This window comes from Diorhabda sublineata, chromosome 6, assembly GCF_026230105.1.
Source record: "Diorhabda sublineata isolate icDioSubl1.1 chromosome 6, icDioSubl1.1, whole genome shotgun sequence".
Taxonomy (NCBI): domain Eukaryota; kingdom Metazoa; phylum Arthropoda; class Insecta; order Coleoptera; family Chrysomelidae; genus Diorhabda; species Diorhabda sublineata.
Window position 1 is genome coordinate 12,142,647 of NC_079479.1, and position 22,208 is coordinate 12,164,854.

The 22,208-nt window shown below is 31.0% G+C and overlaps 1 protein-coding gene across 1 annotated transcript; it reads left to right on the forward strand.

Annotated features, from left to right (window-relative positions):
- Positions 1-337: 337 nt before the first annotated feature.
- On the forward strand, positions 338-21,537 carry LOC130444873 (dual specificity mitogen-activated protein kinase kinase 4-like). The gene is made up of 6 exons (XM_056780211.1): positions 338-592; positions 2,208-2,382; positions 3,149-3,449; positions 8,169-8,468; positions 8,574-8,800; positions 9,611-21,537. The coding sequence occupies exons 1-6, from the start codon at positions 559-561 to the stop codon at positions 9,774-9,776; spliced, it is 1,203 nt and encodes a 400-aa protein (XP_056636189.1). The 5' UTR covers positions 338-558; the 3' UTR covers positions 9,777-21,537.
- The last annotated feature ends 671 nt before the right edge of the window (positions 21,538-22,208 follow it).

A 22,208-nucleotide genomic window follows, 5' to 3' on the forward strand; every position in this document is an offset into this window, starting at 1 on the left:
CGCATGCTTGAGAATGCGCAGAACCGAGCTGGAGCCTCGGAGGATAGAGAAAGCGTTACTATTCTGTCTTTCTTAGTCAGAATAGCTTCCACTTATAGAAACTGTCCATATAGAAGTATTACATATATGGATAAATTAACGTGCCTATCACAGACTTACAGTTACATTCATCTTCTTTCTTTGTTTATGTTTAAGTACTCACTAGATATTACACCACAGAACATACCCAGGGTATAGTCTGTGTATTGAACCGAATCCATGGAGTTAACTTAAACTTTTTCTATAGAATTCTATACCACTGTCACGTTATTTGACAATTGACAGTGCTTATACCCATCACATTTCAAATTTGGAAATTGCCTATCCGGCGAGGTTAATGATTTTTGTTTCTGTGACTGAGTCTTATCTGTTTATCATATTTTGTTAAAATTTTATCAAACGAAATAAGAGAAATGTTAGTTATTGATCAAAGTTGAAGTGCAGAAGTTATGGTATTCCTACAATATCTTCTTATTGGTTGAACATTTTTGTCAAAAAATATTTCTGGAAAATAGCAAAATGGCAGATCAAATAGACAATCAACCCAGTCAAGGTATTTAATGTTTATTTTCCTAAATCTGTTTACAAATACTCGTTCAGTTTTATTACATCATATGTTTGTTAGGTATTAAACATTATAGTAGAATTGTTTCGAACACATACATTAACGAATGCTTAAAAAAAGGTATAATGTACCTATTATTATTATTATAAGTGATTACCAATTTCATATTATGTTATTGTTTACGTTCAGGTAGTTATTTGGTGAAAATTTACCATGTAAATAATTGTTTTATAATATTCTCCTTATATATAATATAATCTTTTCTGTCAGACACAACAATCCAATATTTATCTAGATTATTATTGTAAGTAATAGTGTTCAATATATATTACCAAGGTTTTTAAGGGTTTGGCTCTTGTAATGTGCTCCAATATTACAATGAAAAATTTTTTCATAATTATTAAATATCCAAACATTCACATGAGTAATTAATTGTGTTCTGTAACATACTTTTAGTTAATTTATCTAAAATCTATTATTTTTTTTTCTCTTTTGTTTTTCAAACTTATATTGTTTTTTTATTAAATCAATATTATTTGCCCTTGAAGGGATCATTAATTGATTAGACTGTAATAAAATATTTCCGATTTCTCAGATATGATATTGTCTTGAACAAAAACTTTCCAGTTATTGTTTATTTGTTAATTTTCACTGGGTGTGAAAATTAACCTAACCATTAGACCTTCAAATTAATTATGAATTTGTTTATTTTTTGGAATGAGAAATAAAAAATGACTTCAATTTACAAGTAATAAATCAGAATTTGGAGATTATTTTGACTACATTTTTTAACTACATACACCAACACTGACAATTATACTGAAGGTAAATTGTTTACCAGTGTAATTGTGAGTATAAATGATGTGCAAGTCCTACATTTATTTAAACATTGCGGATTATGAAACTTTTCCAAGAGAACTCTATATAGTCATCTAGTACTCATGGTATTAATTATATTTTATTTAATTATAGATTACACTTGAAGCATTACACTTGAAATTGAAATTCCCCCAAGTGAAAATTGTTCAATTTTTTTTATTTTAAATTAGAATCCTAATGGGAGTATTTTATAGATTTTCTCTAGATACTTCCACTATTCATCTGTTTAACTACATTATATAATGCTTCTATTATTCTGATTATAGTTTCTTACAATGAGCAGTGGCGATTGTGTAATATTTCAGCATGTGGTAGTTATTTCAAGATCAAAGCTTGAACCTGTTACAGGAATACAGTTTTCAGTTCAATGTTGCTGTTTTTAGTGCTTAAAATATTTATAAAGATACATGGTTCTTTTCTACCAGATGTATGCTAGGTATCAACATAAGATGATTCAGGCCAATATGCACCATTTACATATTACAGGTTGCTGGGATATAGTATATTTGGTTCTTTCATTTTACAACAACTTTTTAATGTTTCAATAGTTTGCGTTTTGTGTATTTTGCAAAAAAACAGCAGTGAGTTTTGAGTTGATAAATTTAGAACATCATATAATGATATGAAAGTATACTTTTTGGTTTCTCTCAAACTTGAATTAATTTCTTTCATGGGCTTAGTGATGATGATGTGAAAAAAATATTTGTAATGTTTATTGTTCTAGTTACTCGAAGACCTGGTATCCAACCTTTAGACTTTTCACAAGCAAGTGATCCAAATGCTTTTTCCTTTAGGCCTCTATCTGGGTCAGATAAAGTAGGTGCCGGTTCAACTATTAACCGCCCTAAAATGAGTCTACCTACTAACATGAAAACTAAAGAACCACCAATAGTTATTCGGTAAGTATAGATAATGTTAAACTGTCATAAGATTTGCAAAAAATAAAGTACAAAAATATACAACAATTACAAACCAAATTATTGTCTAGATATATAAAACCAACCATTTAACAACTACTACTAGAATAGTTTAATATTTGTATTGAGGAGTCATTGATTATCATAGTTTTCGATCTTCTCAATATGTATAATTAAATTTATAGTCGAAGTAATTTATTTTTCAACATTGCTTTATAACATTATGTGGTTGATTTGTTTGTAAATGAAGCTTCATATATTTTGATTTTAATTCAGGTCAAAAATTTTTATTATTAACTTATCTTTTCTATTTGGTCATATCAACTTGAGAATCTTCCTATTATAGATATCAAATATTCAGAACGTTTAAGAGTATACCGAACAGATCCCCTGTACTAGTGGTAACATCAGTAACCAAATATTTCTTAACACATTTGCATTGCATCAACTCCAACTAGTTTGAAACTCAGAGATGTATAGTAAAATAACTATTTCATCTTAAAAAAAATGCTTATTCAGAACAATCAAATCAGTATGATTACATAACATGTTACTTGCCATTTAATAGGTTCATTCATATTTTATTATTACCAAATTTCTATCTTACCAGTTATTCAGTCTATTTGTTCATATAACCCTCAACTATTGTTGATAAAAATATATATGATGCTGCCTCTAAAGGTAATTTTGAAAATAAAAGATTACTTTAATGAGACAATTAATCAATTAAAACATTTACATTTTTTAGAGAAGCCAAACTCAAAGCATGTCCTCCATCTATGACATCAGTAGGAAAACTACAAATAAAAGGTCTTAGCTATGATTTCACATCTGAAGATCTTCAAGATTTAGGAGAAATCGGTCGAGGAGGTTTTGGTACTGTAAATAAAATGATACATAAGGCTACAGGAACTGTAGTTGCTGTAAAAAGGATTAGATCGACAGTGGATGAAAAAGAACAGAAACAGTTACTGATGGACCTTGATGTTATTATGAAAAGTAGTGAAAATAAGTATATTGTCCAATTTTATGGAGCTTTGTTTAAAGAGGTATGTCAACAATCTGTAGTAAATTAGTAAATAATTAAAAATTTTTCCACAAAACTTAATATTTACAATAAATAATTTCCTTGTTGACTATTTTCAATTCAATCAGTAGGGCCTATGGTATTTAGACTTACTTTTTAGATGATAATGCTGCTCAAATTATTAAGTCCTATTTCAGCTGTTATCAATTATTAAAATATGGGAATGTTGCTATAGATACTAATTTATCAATGTGTATTTAATTTAGATTCTCACTTAAGTATCTAATAACATTGTAAACTTTTTGGCTTTATCCTTTTTAACAAACTTATATTAATTAGTAATATTCCAATAATTCCAATTTTCCATCAAAACAATAGTTCTAACCATGAACAATGCCAGCTAGCTATTCGCCGATAAACTTTTGGGTTCCAGGGGAAATATAGTTGCAAAGCTGAAACTTAAAGAAATTGACAGAAGGGCACCATCAGGAGTGGAACCTGCGCCTTAATTTGACTCAACACAGGAAACCTCACCAGCTCTAGACTCTGGAAGAATTGACAGATTGAGAGCTATTTCTTGATTTGGTGGTTGGGGGTGCATGGCCATTCTTAGTTGGTGCAGCAATTTGTCTGGTTAATTTCGATAGCGAACAATTATTGTAGGCATATAAATACAAAAATACGTTTTAATAGCATACTAAACAAAAAATTGAAATAATTTACAGGGCAGAGTGATTAATAAAAGGTATTTTAATGTTGATAGATACTGATTTATATGAAGTCAATATAAAATTGTCTTAAGTGTGACCCAGACTTTTTTACATTGTCATAATAACTGTTATTAATCACTATACTTTTATTTGAAGTGTTGGAATCATCATCACATGTTTGGTTTGCTTTTAAATTGTTTAGTTTGCAAACTATTATTATATTAAAGATCTTTACATTTTTTATGTAATTTAAATTTTCTTTGCTTTTCCTTTTACATTTTCAGGTGTTGGATAAGGGTTCCAGTCCCTCTTGTCTTCCATTGTCTTTTTTCAATGTCTTCAATTCCTTTAAGTTTTGCCTCTTATCCATTCCTTTTTTTGGTCTACTTATGTTCTAATTAATCTAGCTTCATTTTTACTATATTATGTACTAATTCAGCTGGTTACCTATTTATTTTTTTATTATCGACTTTTATTTTTCTTAGAAGTTAATTTCAATTGCAATTATTTTTATCCTATCTTGTCTGGCTACTTTCTGCTGTATATGTATAGTTGGTACTGTTTTTGCATTTCCATATCCACTTAAATATTTTAGTGTCCCACTATTGTTTCATTCAGTGCGTACTGAATTTTTGCTGTATTAGCTTTTCCTGCATTATTTTCTTATTTTTACTCATTCTAATTCCAAGATATTCATATGTGTTATTACTCTAAGATATTGTCTTTATAAATCAAATTATCATAATTTTTAACTAGGTTCTATTAATATTGACTTACACTCTATTTTTTTCTATTTATGAGAACTAAGAAGTTCATTAGATTTTGCATTTACTTATTTATACAGGTTCCATATCCTAAAGGTGAGGTTGCTGCTAGAGCTACAAATTCATCAATATGTATTCAACTATTTTAGATGTGCACTTGAATATCATTTTTTTAACCCTTTTTTTATTTGCAATCTGTAAAATTTTACAATGAGCAAATGGTTTAAAGCAATATAAACTGCCTTGTATGAGAATCACCCAGTGGCAATTTCCCTTCACTTAAAAAAATCGTTTGATTTCATGATGACACTAAAATCTGTCAGGCAGATCACAAAAAGATGCCTTCGCTGGGTGGGAGGTCTCATTAGAGGTTGGGATGGGTTTTCATGGGGTAAGAATATTTTTGGGAGAATTCTTTAACTGACTTAATTTGGAGATCACAAGCAATAAAGCTGTTGGGTACATACCAGGGAGCATTCACAATAATTCTGAGTACTTTCGATTGGAATCTTTCTATAATTGCTATATTTAAGTTGGATGTTTTGCCCCATAGTTGAATACCATAACTCCAGATGGATTTTAGTGTTACTTTGTATATATGCAGCTTGTTGTCGAGTTGTAAGTTGGGATTTTCGACCTATTAACCAGTACAGTTTGTTTGGTTTTAGGCCCAATTGTTTTCTCTTGGTTAGTATGTGTGAGCTCAAGGTTAGTTGTTGATCCAGATGAATTCCAGGGTATTTTGCACTCTTGTTTTGTTGCAAAAGATGCCTGTTTAATATTACAGTTGGACAGGTTCCTCTCCGTTGGGTGTACGTAACATGCACAGATTTTTCATTTACTTTTAATCTCCAAGTTTTTAGCCACAAGGAAATGGCGTCCAAGTTTGTCTCCAATATATGAGTTATTTATTATATTATTATTGCAATAGTTACATTGTTGTGTGAGGGAATATCATCTGTGTACATAAGATAGAGGATCGGGCCAAGTGCACTTCCCTGTGGAACTCCTGACATAATTGGATGTAAAGTGGTGAAGTAATCTTGGATTTTGACTTGAAAGTGTTTGTTCTGCAGGTAGGATTTGGAAAAGATTATGCGAGAGGTTTTTGCTGATTTTGTATAGTAGTCAGACCTTTTCGAATGCCTTGGCGATATCTAAAAAGGCAGCCGAACAGTATTCTTTATCATCAACAGATTGATACACTTTTTTGTGACTTGATGAGTTTGTTCTATGGGGGCATGTTGCTTTCTAAATCCAAACTGGTGGCTAGGTATTAGTCTAATGTCTTTTAGAATCGGTTTTATTTTCTCAATCAGTAGATTTTCTAGAAGTTTTGACATAACTGGTAATTGTGTTATTGGTCTATAAGAAGTAGTGTCTTCAAGAGGTTTCCCTGGCTTAGGTATTGGTATAATTTGGGCTACCCTCCACAAAATTGGAAAATAACCCGTTCTTAATACTGCATTGTACAATTGTGCTCGAAACTTCAGCCCCTTTTTTGATAGTTCGTTCAGGATTTTGGCACTAATTAGGTTATATCCGGAGGATTTTTTGGAATTCAACTGTTGTATTGATTTTTTGTCCTGGCTTTCAGTGAGTTTTCCGAGGCTCTAGTTGATATGGAGAATTCAGAAAATCTTTTGACTTCGGTCTCAATATTGAATTTGTTCTCTATGGGATTGGGACTGAAGACTTGTTCTGAGTATTTTGCAAACACGTTGGCTTTATCTTGGTTGCTTTTTACCCATTTACCTTCAGTAGTGCGGATAGGAGGATTTGTTAGTTGCAGTCTATTTTCCATAAGTTGTAATCAGTTGCTTCTGTTGATGTTAAATTCCTGAGGTAGTTCTGTATTTCAACACTTTTATTATTGTTGAGTAGGGTTTTCAGACCAGTTGGTGTTGAGCCATGGGTTGCTGTTTGGATTGATTTTATAAGATGTTCAACTATATTATCAATGTTTTCTTTAGTTTTTAAAGGAACTTGAAAATCCAACAAGCTATCCAAATGAACACGAAAGTCATTCCAATTGGTATATTTGTTGCCTAATCTTGGTGGTATTTCTTTTACTATTAATAGGGTGCTGATTGTGATTAGGACGGGAGTGTGATCAGAGGATAGTTCAGAACTATATTCTACATCTACAAACTCTTCTGCAATGCTCTTGTAGACTCTGAAGTCTACTAGATTAGTAATTTTATTCCTATCAGTTAGCCAATAGATCGGTTTATCAGTTGATATAGATCTTATTCCTCTTCTTTTCATAGCTTTTAGTAGCTGTCTGCCTTTTGGAGTTATTAATCTAGAGGAATCTGTTGCCAAGTTTTGTAAACAGCTCAAATTGTGCGCTACTTATTGTATGTCATGGTGGACTGCATATTGCAGTGATTGTCAGGGAGCCTTGCCAGTCTCTGTGTGTTGTCCTATTTGAATGGTTTGTCAAATAGCTAGTGTACTTTAGATGTTTAAAATAACTCCTATGTGTGAAGTGGGCTTAGGAGATAATCATAATACCATGGTACATAATAAAGGCTTTTAGTTCTTCTGCATTTTGTGCTAGCCCGTTGGCATTTCATATGGCTATTTTTAGAAACTTGAGCATTTTGCCATTTTTGATACAACAGGGATAAGTAGGTTTAACATCGTACCCATCTGTTCCATAAAGTTCCTTACCATTTTTTTAGGTCAGCCAAATCATTCGTGTTTTGAGCTGTAAGTATGTTTGTTGGATACTCTGCATTATTTGGTATGTCTCATGATTGGTTAATTGTTATTTGGAAATAGCTAAAATTAGGCTGTATGTTTTGTCCACTAATTATTTGTGTTGTGGGTGGATTATGTTTTGGGCTAAGGGTGGGGTATGGTTTTAGCTGTAGTTCTTGGTAGATTGAGCAGCATTTATAGTTTGCTGAGTGGTTGCCCTTACATAGTATACATTTAACGTTTTATGTCCTTTCTTTGTATTGATTGAATAGTGAATATTTTTGAGGACTACTCTAAAATTACGTTCTTCTTTTTGCTTGTAAGTGTGAAATTCGGTATTTTTTTCTATTAATGCTTTTGTTATCAATGTATTAGGAATAATTTTGACCTGATCAAAGTTTAATATTCTGAATTTATCTTTATTTTCTGCTATTCCCTTTAATACTTGAATACCATGAATCATAAATAAATCATACACTGTGGTTGTTGTTGTTGTTTTTATTGCACGGTATCTAAAAATTGAATTAAAAAAAGTGAAAAATAATTATTGATATTTTTTAGGGCGACTGTTGGATTTGCATGGAGTTAATGGATACATGTTTAGATAAATTTTATAAATTTATATATGAAAGATTAAAAGCTAGAATTCCAGAACCCATTCTCGGCAAAATAGCTTTAGCAACTGTAAATGCGTTAAACTATCTCAAAGAAGAATTAAAAATCATCCATAGGGACGTTAAACCAAGCAATATACTCTTAGACAAAAGAGGGAACATTAAACTCTGTGATTTCGGCATTTCTGGACAACTTGTAGACTCTATTGCTAGAACTAAAGATGCTGGTTGTAGGCCTTATATGGCAGTAAGTATTTTTTTATTTTTTTCAAGGTTTTCACAGATGATATTGAAAATAATATTTGTTTTTCAAGCAAAATCGACGATAATCTAATATTCATTGCATTTTTAGCCTGAAAGAATAGATCCTCAAACAGCAAGGGGTTATGATGTTAGAAGTGATGTGTGGTCATTAGGTATTACCCTAATGGAAGTAGCCACTGGCCATTTTCCTTATAAAAAATGGTCAAGTGTTTTCGATCAATTACACGAAGTAGTTAATGGAGATCCACCGAGATTGTCCACTAGTCACAATGCTAATACTTTTACCGCAGAATTTGTGGATTTTGTTAATACATGGTAAGTAGTAACAGTTTTTATATTATTTATGGCTCACCGGAGTTAAATCATTTTTCCTATGCAAGAATTTTATCAGCAATTATAAATTTTTTACTTAAAATGTTGACATAAGGCCACAGTGGTCTTTGTGCTTAGTATTAAAATGTTGCTTGAGAATTACACAGCTCTGATGTCAAACATTTAAGTACAAAGTGAAAGACCTTGATTTTACTTAAACCTCGAGTCCTGTTATCATACATGTAGAATTCCAAGTGTGTTACAATCTTTATTTTAAGGCAAAATATGAAAAATCTCAGATAGATTATGAATTTTGTGTAAAGGTGCCCACTACATCCTTTGAAATGAGGCTTGATTGGATGCCATTCTTTCCCCTGTCACTTTGCCTTCTCTTATTATTATGGAGTTATCAAATATTCTGGAATGCTATATGAGTACTTTGGAACTGTTATAAAAGGAAGTTATCAGAAGTTGGTAGTTGGAAATTTAGAAAAAAATGTAATTTTTAGTACAAAGTTATAAAATTTGACTTCTGGAATAAAGAATTGCATCCCAAATGTGCTGAATTATCTCCTGATTTCTATCTCTTCTTCGTTTATTTGCAAACTTATTCTTCTTATCATACTCAATTTTTTGTGATAAACAAGGAATGCTTTGGATATTAAGCGCCTTGAAAAACAGCTACAATTATGTATAAAATTTACAAAACATAAATTCACAATTTCATGTAATTATAATCATTTATATTTGACATTAAATATTGTTAACATGAAGCTATTGTGTAGTAATGCCTATATTAATATCATTTTCCAGTTTAATTAAACAAGAAAATCAAAGACCGAAATATAAACAACTTCTCCAAGATCCATTCATTTTAAGAGCCCAGAAAGAAGAAGTTGATGTGGCTAATTATGTTACTGAAATCATGGATGAAATGGCAAATAATGGCATAAGTGCTTTCACGACGAATTTGCAGTGAAAAACTCAAGAAGAACTTTGAAAGCAAAGGAAATGGGCGGCCGGTATCCCAACAAAACCCCATTAAACTGTAAACGCCGTGTTTAATGGCGCTTTGTATTTTATTTTAGAACTGCTCCATTATGATAAAACAGTTCTCTTGAAACTTCTGGCAGGTTTTCAGAACAGTTTCGTTGTTATGAAGATAGATTGTCTGTTAACTCTTTTAGTTTTGAATGAACATATGGAATGTCTTGAAAATCTCTTAAGAACAATAAAAATATGTGTAATTTGTCTATGGGCTATAGAAACAAAGTAGTAGCTTTAAACTACAATCTTAGTTTTTTTGTTATATTCTGAAGAACAATTGGAACTACTAGTCACAAGTTCACCTTTGGTCTCTCAAAACAATAACTGGGTTATTGTAACATGTTTTGCACAGCATAGTTGTATGTTGGTGTATAAACAGCATGTCCAGTACAATAATTACCAATGATTTAAAAAATTCCAATTATCTCATAACTCATATTGTTTTAAATATGCTAATATCCACTGACGAGATGTATGTATCTCATACATTGCCATAGTTTTTCCAAGTTCCCTTAGATAATTGTTGATTACAATTTTGTGATCCAAGCTGTAACAGTTACAATAAATAAGTTACATGTACAATCCTTCCCGTAGTCTATTGACTTATCCATATTAAAACTAAATTGTTGAATAACACACAGTTGAGTTATAAAATAATAAAAGATAGATTTATGAGATGAATTTAATCACAAGTTTTTTATTTCATGAACAAAGTTAAAAGCCAAAAATTTTATATTTGAGATAATCAGTGGCAGACATTTAATAACATTAAATTTAATCCATCTTTTCTGTAAATTGTTTTATTTTTTTGCTGTTTATTTTATAATTGGTACTGTTACCCCATTTTTATATCCATATCTATAATTTTGCGTCTTAGTGTTGTTTTATTTATTGCACACTAACTTTCGTCAAACGCCCTATCAGCTATTTTTGCAGTTTCTGTGTGTATAATACCAATATATTTGTATGTAATATATTGTTTTCATATTTGATTTTTTTAAAATATTGGATATTTTAGTATACTACATTATAACTTTGGTTTTATTTATGCTGACTTATTTTTTAATTTGTTTTATTTCTGAAACACACACATAGTTAGCATATAGGTTCCAAGTTCCATTCGTTGCGTTCACACATTATCTTTTTGTGTTCTTACCTATTTTCTCCTTGATAATTATAAATAGTAGTGGTTATAAAGTTGCTTTATTCTTACATCCATTATAAACTTCTTGGATGCATGTCCTACAATCCGCCTTAACTATTTTATTTATTTATATAGATAAAAAATTATTATCTCATTCATCATCTCATTTTGTGGTATTTCTTTTTTAGAGAATATTATTTTATATGAAGTGGTCTTTTCCACTGAATTTGCCTAGTCATGTGAGAAAACAGCGAAATACTAAATAGTGAAAACTTTTAATTTTAGTTTCTAATTTTGATTTGAAAACAATCTACATCATTGTTTCTTTTCTACTTATATTGGGTTAAAATACATTCCCCTTCAAAATATATAATTTCGATTTTTAAAACATAATTTGCTTCAGCTACACTCCCATGAACCCAACTAGGTTGTATTTAACTATTTTCCCTCTCTTGGACCGTTTTTGATGCTTTATATATCGACGATTGTGCCACTCGGAATCTTTGCTTAGACGTTTAAAGATATGAAGCTTTACAAAATGATTGTAAAATAAACTATTTCTCCATTTTACCAAATTCACTTGTTTTGCACGGCAGCAAAAAGTATTGAAAAGTGCTTATAAATCTTAAAGAAAGTAACTATTTTAAGCAGAAATATTAGATAAAATTTTGAATTTTTTTTTATTAAGTCTTGAATAAATGGTTGTATTGAATCTTGATTTTTAGCTAAGCATTTAGGTTCCGTTCTATTCACTTTTGATATAAAGAGATTTTCAATATGTTTGGATTCATCAATTTAGATTTTAGTCTCAGGCTTCTCAGGTGATGTAACATAGTGAAACATGTACTGTAATTATACATTATAGTCTGTTTGTCGAATAGAGGGTAATAAATTTGTAGCAATTTATGTTTTGATCTCTCTTTAGAAGTTTCTAATGTATTATTTATTGGTTTATTACATACTCTACTTTCCAAATGGATTACCTTTTTTGTAATAAATTCCAAAGTTATGTTTTGTTTAGTTATATGCTTTGACAATATTTTCCTGTTCACTCATTATTTCTTTGGCCAGCATATGTGCACTGAACTCCTATTTCTTTAAATACATATTCGACATACTTTTAAGATCCACAATTTTCATGATATGATGTGAATTTGTAGCCAGTTTCACCGTTACAAGTAAAAATCAATCAGCATTTCTTCATTGTTCCTAGACACTACCCAACTGTTTGAAGTACACATTGAGAAACATTATTTACAGTGATTATATTTTATCATACAACTAGCTTTGGAATTTAGATTCAATAAGATGTTTTTTGATTGTTTTTAGTTCCATAGTAAGATAAAACACGTCATTTTAGGAATCAGATTATTAGTAATGTGAATAATTTTTATAGAAAGTTTTTACAATTTCCCCCCTCTTACTAACAATAACAAAGCAATAAAATCATTATTAAAATGTAATGTTGTAGCATCCATTTCATTTTATATAATTTGTATGCGCGGTAAAAGGTGTTTCACTATTTTTTTCATGGTATATCTAATATCAGTTAAAATATAAAATATTCACAGTTTAGTTTGATATATCTTATGTTTTCACTATTTTTTTTAAACTCGACGAGATCTATTGATCAACCTTCATATGTTTCTTATTAGACTTTGTCATTTAGAAACATAAGATTCTCTTGACCAATATATACAGTGAAAATAAGTGGTTCTAGTAGCTGAGATAATTGTTGTGCCCTGAAATGTGATTCTTCAACAAAAAGATTTCTTTGTGAATCTTGCATTACTTACTTTATAGACGACGAGATTTCAATAAGAAAAATCTGTGCATTCACTTTAACACCAAACCTTCTCGCGAATTTGTTAAAAACCCCCCAAAAATATTTTCATTTGTACAAAAAAAATATTTATTGAACTGAAATTATTTAATAGGAAAAACTCAAAATAATCATATTTTCATGTAGAGCATTGGAATTTAATTCATAACTCTCAATATTAAACAAAATCTAATGGTAATAAAGACTTAAATAATTCACAATATCCATAATCTTATACACATTTCTCAGCATTTATTTTGCCCCTTTTTGATAAAATTTTTAACTCTTCCAAAGCCATGTTTGGTTATCTGGGAGGCCGCTTGATCGTATATATTATTAAAAGTATTTTCCAATTAATTTTTGAGCTTAATTTTATCGTCATATTGAATAATAATTTCAAAAATCTATTTAATATTATCTTGGGTTGTTTGTACTTTGAAGAAATGCTAACCATTTTTTCATTTGTTCATATATGGTGGTTTAACTTTAAAACAAACCTTCCATATGCAAATCTTAACTCAAACATTCCCACTACACACTGCTGAGTGGGAATCCAGAGCAACAGTTGAACTTGTTATTTACGTGATGTTCTATTTGTATTTACTCTAGTAGATAATAATTAAGTTAGTGTAGGATTTTATATCAATATTCCTATTTTTTGCAGATTTTTTATAATGTACTTAATTTTGTCTTTAATATTTTTTTATCAAACCAATTAGTTTCTTATTTAGAACATAGTTGAAGTAGTGAAAACATTCAGCTTCAAAAAAGTAAAATAAGTAAAAACATTAATCTAAAAATTTGAAAAAATTCAGTGAGACACCTTGTATTTAATAAAACAAGAAATTGTGGAGAAATAAGCATATTAGTGTGATAAATTCTAGTTAGAAACAACTTCAATATTTTTATTTAATTTGTAGAAAGGCTACAGGCTGTAGAGTTCCCTAAATCTATAATACAGTTTCAATTTGATCTTTATAAATCTAAAAATAATTATTGAATAATGTGCTGGTAAATGAATTTCAATTATGTTAATGTAAGTCGCAAAATCAATTGCTCACACACTTACATTTTTGAGCAAAACTAATGAAATTAATTAAGTAAATGTATAATTTGATTTAAAATTTCAGTCAATCGGATCAGTGTAGCTACTGCAACAAAGATATCGAATTCGAAATGTACAATTTTTCTTATTGTTCTAAGCCAATTGCCGTTTATTTCTGGACGAAGGCTTCCTGAAGGAATTTCCATTTCAACCCTGTTAATTCAAATGTATGTTTAAAAAGTGCACTTTGAATTTGAGTTTTGCCCAGTTTTTAAAATTTCGTAAAATAAGGGTATAAACGGTTTTATTTCATAAGTTTCCACTGTATAATCAGGGAACCTATTTCTAATAACAATAATTTTTTCAATCTGTTCTTGTTTTTCATCATATTGACATGAACTCATTAACGCCAAAAATTATTTTCTTACTATTTTCTGGAATGATTTTAAAAATAATACGTCCAATTATTATAAATTTGGTTTATTTGCAAAGAAAAAACCCCTTGAGGTATTATTTTTCAAAAAAATGCTGGGTCCTTATGACGCTTATTGGGTAATATTTAAAATTATAGAAAAACACTTTTTATCAATAGTGAAAAACATTATTACAATATTACATATTACATATAAGCCCACTTCGCATTCTTCTTCGTTCTTCCCTTGTGGCTGCAATTTTCGTCCGTACATCTTCGGAGCTTTCCATCAGGAACTGAAACCACAAAGTTATTCAATTTATTAAACTGTATGTCATTACTTATTCGGCTATCACAGCCTGGTGCTATTGGTTTTGGACCTGGATTTTTTGCAGGTTTCTTATACTTAGTTAGATAAACTTAAAAAAGCAAAAATAATTGTAAAAAATACAAAGCTCATAGTAAGTCTTTTTGCACCTGAACAATCCTTCTTCAATGCTCTAGCGACTAATTTCTCTGCCGGCTTTTCTTTCTAATAACCATCCATTCTGTACTGCTGCATCCACTAGATATGTAAATATTGGCCAGTACCACTTTTTGGATCTAATACAAACAGAAGGACATATATCCATGAGAAACCTTCCACGAAATATTGGTTTCCATTTGGTTTGTTCCGCCCATGTTTTTATTGTACTGTGTAATTAGATTTGTCGTGGGACAAGAACATTCTTTTTTGTTATATTGAAGCAATGACTTGGCTCGCAGTTGCTCAATCGTTTGCAAAAGTGGGGCTGAACATTTACAAAATAAAGACTCATACTCTAAATTAGCCCTAGGATTTCGTCCTTGGTAAATTTCGACATTAATTAGATAAGTATCAGGCGCATTGAGGCTCCAAACCTTGTAGCCAAAACGAATTGACTTACCACTAATGAATTGTTGACATGGATTCATCATAGGAAAGCTTTTGTTCAGGCACAAAATGAGTTAAAAATTTGTTTTTTAAATAGTTTGCAACAGGACGAAGCTTGTATATTTTTTCTTTTAAATCATCTATGTTACTGTTATCCGCGAAATGTATAAACATGCATACTTGCAAAAACGATCACGCCTCATGGAATCGGCCACCAACTCATTTCTCATATTGGCAGTTTTCCCAGTAGCTTCTTTTGTAGGGCAATTGATTATATCAGCTCAAAATAAGTATTCCCAAAAATACTCTTAGCTCTTCAATAGCAATTAGGGGATCATGGAAATTTTTTAAAAGAGCTTAATTTCGCGTTTGGTCCAGAATTTGTTCTAATAACTCATCGGTAAAAAACAATTCTACACAACTTAAGTGATTATAAGTAGAGTAATCCCCCCCAGGAAAACTGTATTTCGAAGATTCAATGTCGTCTGGACAAACTAATATTTTCCTCTGCAACTTGCATTTTACTCCTTGACTCAATATCTTGCTGAATTGTTCCTATCTTTTTACCGTTGATAAAGCAATTTCACTTAAAAGTTGCATCGCCCTTAGGTTGTCCACAAATCCCGTCTCGTCCTCATCGCCTGAGCCAGAAGAAGGTTCTATAGATACCTCATTTATGTCATTTGCATCTTCTGATTCGGTGTGGTCCCATATGGGTACAGGCAAAAAGTCATTACATAAAAAAACAACAGAACAGAAATAATAAATTGGGCTTTTTAGATCGATTCTACAGCAGTTTACCTAGACCAAACAGGAAATAAATTTTTGAAAAAATCAAAAAATAACTACACAGAATTACTTACGCCAACTTTAAATCCATTTTATCACAGTAAATGAGTTACACTGATTTTTTAAAACATAAACTAATCACCTAAATAAGTAAAATCTGCGCAAATCCAGTAGAAACGTTTGAACAACTAACTGAACGAGCTTAGAATCACTGTAAGAGAAGCACAGATCCCACCATTCAAATGCTTCTATTTTTAATGGGTCCATATGGTCCTCTTAGGTATTAATGGGTTAATTTCATTGCTATTCCTGAAAATGATCATATATTTATTTATAGATTTATACATTTCAAACTGTAGTTTCTATTGCTGCAGTATTTAGTAAATTTAATGTGTAAGTGATAACTAAAGATATGAAAGAATATAATAAACAAATACCAAGTCCATTTTGTAAATATTAGCTATAAATTATGTTATAGGATATTGGTTACAAATCCATATTTTTGCGATGTGATTTTATTTTAATGTTGATGTTGCTAACCTAGTAGTTTTGAAATGAGGTTAGACGAGATTATTTTTATAATTTGCAAAATTAGTCGGTCCACGCAATTTTGATAAATTTGTTTTTTGATATAACGAGACAAGTACAGAAAGTCGGTTTTATATATAAAAGTCATAAGGCATGTAGAAAAATCCTAATGCACTTAAATAACTTTGATATTAAGGATAATAATGTGATCATGGGAAAAATATACAGAATTAAAAAATAGCTTGTTTTTAACTTTGGAACCAGTGAAAATGGCGTTAATTGTTGTAGAACCATTGGTGGAAATTTCACAATATATTTCATAATGATAAAGATAAGAAATCAAATATTTTATTGCAGTAAATAAATTAGTATTAGTGCAGTAATGAACACACTACGGGTCACAAACGAGATAAACGAAGAGAAACAAATTTTAAGCAAACAAACGACAAGAAATAAGAATGAGATATTGAATTATATGACTTAAAACATAATAAATTAATAAAAATTTGATGATCTATAAAAACTTCTAACAAATTATAGAAATTATTTAGTGCTTATGGAACTGGAGTGAGTGAACAAAAAAAAAAGAAATTATAGCAACAAACAGCATGATTATGAAATGTACAAAAACTGAAAGTTCAAGAATTGGTTGAAAGAGTAAATGCTGGTTAGCTAAAGCAATCCAAAATTATTTTACACAATTATGGAAATTAAAATGAAAAAACTCGCGTAACAAATCTGCAAAAATACAAACTGAAAAATACTTGTTGGAGAAATTGCATCAATAGACAGGCGGAAGTAATATTGACCAAAAAATTAATTCAAAAAACAAAATATAAAAAATATGTTATAGATAATTAACTTCTGGATTTCTTTATTGTACTATATGGCCGGAATGTGCTTATTTTATTAATATCCTTTAAAAAATACAGATTGTTGTAGTTTGTAGTTATTGAGGGTGGAAGTAATGTGGCGTCGTCACCTAAAAATAGGAGTAATAGAACTTGAAATAGTTTAACTGTCAAATATGAATAAGGGTTTTGCCTATTGTTTTCATGTTTATTGATCCATCCTCTTATTAACACGTTCGCGGACAGTGACGGCATATCACGTCATTGTCTCTGGCTTTACCAGGGCACAAAAAATAATCGATATGTGCTCAAATTGTCACGATAAAACGTGTATTTGAATACCTGAAAAAAAATCAAACATATAGCTGGAGAATCACATTTTTTCAGAGAATTAGAAATAAATAAGAAAAATACGGCGTCATGTCCCGTAAACAGCATAAAGTTTGTCAATATAACATTGACGTTATATGCCGCATGTGTACTTTGGTTCAAAAATTTATAATGGAAAATATTTTAAGTCCTAAAATAATTCAAAATTTATATAAATATATTTGTAATATTAGTTAGGTATACACATATTTGACGAAAAGTTGCAAAAATCTTTATATCAAAAAATAAACATATTATATTATAGGAAAAAAACGTATATTCTTGTGCTGCTTTGGTAAAACTAAGTAAAATAAAAAATCGCTAAGCATGCCAATCTTGGAAACATGTTCCTACATAAAGTGGTGGCTTGCCTATGCATTCGCGACACTGCCAGGCTGTTTCTTTTCTTTTTTTTTTTTCATAAGAGAGCAATGCTAATAGCGCTTATAATATTTTCCTTTTTTCTTAGAGTCTTCTGGTATAGGAATGGCCTCAAGGACATGACCTGTATTCTTCCTAGCATTTCTAAATGGTACAATTTTCTATTTTTTTGGCATACTATTGACAAACTCTCCGCTATCTTTCTGATCAGGGGAAATTCCAAGTAATGATTTAATTATATCATTTCTGATTGTCTTCAGATCTCTTTTACCTCGATGGCAACTGTTATATAAATAGAGCGAGTTCCAAACGGCTATATCCAGTAGGTGGAATATAACTTTTTTGTACCATCGGATAGTATTCCTAGGACACGAGTAATAACTTACCATTTGGCCAGCCATGTCAATACCTGACATGTTTTCGTTATAATGACTGATCTATACAGGTTTTGTTTTTTTCTGTCCAAACCTGTTGGTTGTCTCAATTAATTTAGGTTGGTATCTTGTTGTAATGGATAGGACTTCACGTTTATCACGCCATTTGGAAACATACACATTACCATTCCTTTTCCATACGTGTTGCCCGAGTTTTAATTTAGCCTGAGTTATTTCTTTGGGATTACCTTTTCTATTGGAACGTAATGTTCCGGTACTATGCGTCTTTCGTCGCAATAACATTTTTGATAACTCGACACTATTATAGAAGTTATCCATATATACAGTGCTTTTCAGATAAAAGTATCCACCTTTAATAACTTTTGTAATACTGGTATTTAGAAAAAATCCAAAAGCACGTCAATTTATGTTGGAAGGGGCAAGCATTATGGCTTATTTAAACTTACTGGAAAAGCCACCCCCTCACCCCTAGCAGCATCCCCTTTATTTTTTTAAATTACTTTTCATATTTTTTATGTAAAATTTGGATACTCCTCTTTGAGCTGATTTCAAAAATGTATAATACTTGTAGGTTAAAGTGGTTAGTTTATGAGATAAATAATTTTTCTTTTAAGAGCACAAATTTTACTTATTATTTACTTTCACCTTATTTGCCTGTACTAAAATGGGTTGTACAACAGTTCAAACTCTTTAATCTTTTTAACCGTGCTATTTATTCTACTTAAAAAATCCAAACAACAAAAAACTCTACTTTTTATTAAAGTTTGACATTGTCAACTAGAATTTGTAGTCACTATTGATAGTGTAATTTGATACATTATTTATTTTGTTTCTCTGAAATGGTTTACTCTTTGCAAGAAAGAATTGAAATTGTAGGTTTATACTACCAAAATAATAATTGTGCAAGAGCTGCTGCTAGAATATTTAACGAATTACATGACGGAAGACATGCAACTCATAAGTATGTAATTCAACTGATGGAGAAATTTACCACAACAGGGTCTGTTTGCAATAAAGTGCATAAGCGAGAGGGACTCGTAAATAACGAAGCAATCCAAGTGGCAATTTTAGGGCAAGTCAGCTTAGAGGCTCAACAACCCCAATGAATTGAATGAAGATGATTTTACATAAAAAATATGAAAAGTAATTTAAAAAAATAAAGGGGATGCTGCTAGGGGTGAGGGGGTGGCTTTTCCAGTAAGTTTAAATAAGCCATAATGCTTGCCCCTTCCAACATAAATTGACGTGTTTTTGGATTTTTTCTAAATACCAGTATTACAAAAGTTATTAAAGGTGGATACTTTTATCTGAAAAGCACTGTATATATGGTGGCCCTTATCTAGGAATGGCTCCAGAAGCCTTAGTACTGAAGAGTTCAACTTTGAGCTTCCCCTGGCGTCATCTCTATGTGATTTTCTTTTATAAATTTCTGTATTTTGGACAAAACCGTCATTTGAACACAAGTCATAGAATTTGATTCCGTATTTACTCTTTTTATTTTTTATGTGGACCCGGAACTTCAGCCGTCCCCGAAAAAGACAATGCTTCAGGAGGCAAAAATATAGTTTGACTTGACCTTATTATAGATTATATAGATTAAAGAGGATCATTATTAATATTTTTGTCAACTGAACAATTGAGGGTCCTTAAAATTTGTTCAAATCTCCTTCCTGACATGCTAGCGAGAAATATCGGATGATAACATAACGGATCGAAGGAAAATAAATCCCGAATTGACCGAAATTTCAGTTCACCAGCCAAAAGGCACAAACTAAAAAATTTCTTCAATTCTTCCAAGGATACTTGTCGGAATATTTTAAACCGCTCGTTTCTGGTTTTAGGTCTGTTAGCTAAGTTTAATGACTCGCCATATGCGTTTGTTTTATGTAGAATATAATCTGTCACCTGTCCAGTCCAAATCAATTCAAAAACTTCCACCGAACTCAAGTTATCAATATTTTGTTTAACTCCAACAGACGTGTGATCGAACATAAAGTTAATGGGGTCACAAAAGGTGTTTTCCCATTCATTTTCCTCTTGATCTAAAGGCGTATCCGATTCATCTGAACTTCCGCTAACGACTTGATCTGAAATGAAATAGTTCGTAGAAAAACAATGTCACACATATACAGTGCTTACCTAATTCAGGCTGTGGTTCTACATTTTGGGTACGTTTCTTACGTTTCGGTTGATATGGACCAGCTAAAAAATCCAAAAATGGTATAGTAACCATAGCGATTGCGAAAAAAATCTACTTACGTTGGTTTGATTCGTCGCTGGCATAAGAAGAATTACTTTGGGTGTATTCTTGATCCTCTACGGAATCGTCTGTACTATAAGGATCGTGTAAGCTTTCATTATCCGCCTTAAAGCTTCCGTTTACACTTTCAACCTCGTCATACCAAGTAAGTAATTGCTTTTCTTGGTTTTCATCCATTTTGAAGGTATTTACACACACACACATACACTCGCAATACGCACAATCTTCGACAATAACCAAATGTGCACTAAATACCACGAGGTTCTCGAGCCAAAACACGCCCAATGCGTCTGTCAAACGCCTGACCAAAAAACTGTTGAATATTTCACGTATCTTTTCTAATATGAGGTGTCTGGTGGGACACTTGATACTCTAGAATATGCAAAATGGACGTTATATACCGCTAAAAGTATTAAGAGGCCAATCTTGAATTGACGGCAATTGCTTGCCGTCAGTGTCCCATTGAACAGAATGGACGTTGCGGCTTGTGACGGCACTGTCTCACTAAACACTTATCAATAGAAATGAGTGTCCGCGAATGTGTTAATGCAAGATGAAATGTTTCACTATTCCATTAATCTAAAGAATACTTTGGTGAAAAAATTTGTTGAATGAAATAGTTTTAGTAGATTTGGCAATGTTCTCAGTAGTAAACCGGATCATAGTATACCCTATTTTGTGTAAAATTTGCACATCACAATTAAGTATATTTTTTATTGCCAAATAATAATCATAGATGCAAATCTAAAAATGGACGATATGTACAAAAAGTAAAAATATAAAATAATTTAAAAGTGTTTGATATTCAAACCGGAAATATAAGTATTCATTTCGAACATATTGATCAACGTGATGAAATTATTTCGGATGTTTCATATTAGACACATGGTTGTAAAATCTGAGTACCAAATAAATTACCTTATAAAAATTATAAGAATTATAGTTTGTGGGAATATGCATGGAGATCTGGTTTATTAGTATTAAGAGAGAAAATACAAAAGAAACAGTGATTTTTTTAAAAGGTATAGGATTTGATTTTGAAAAAAAAAACACAAAAAAATTGATGAGATTTTTATTGGAATCGATAGAATGATCAATATAACTTAATGTTTGAAGATGATTTCATGCAAATGTTCCGCCCGGCTCAATTTTAGATAGCCCACTTGCAAGGTCCTATTTTGGCAAACTCTCTCCAACATATCGGCCGGTATTTCACGAATAAATGCTTCAATATTGGCAGGGGCGAGCCTAGGGTATCCGCCGCCCGGGTGCAAGAACAAAATATGCTGACCTAGTGGAAATTTGATTAGTGAGGCGAGATATGAGGTAAATTTCTAGTCTAGTCGGATAGAAAAGTAACTACCTACGCCGGGAAAATGTTCATTAGTAAAAATCGTCTCTATCTAGCAAATGTGTCTAGATCATATTGGAGATTGGAGTAATTGTTTACTGTTT

Coding starts and splice junctions, on each gene's coding strand:
- LOC130444873 (XM_056780211.1), top strand. CDS start 559: ATGGCAGATCAAATAGACAATCAACCCAGTCAAG. Junction 593..2,207: donor AGACAATCAACCCAGTCAAG/GTATTTAATGTT, acceptor TTATTGTTCTAG/TTACTCGAAGACCTGGTATC. Junction 8,801..9,610: donor GTGGATTTTGTTAATACATG/GTAAGTAGTAAC, acceptor ATCATTTTCCAG/TTTAATTAAACAAGAAAATC.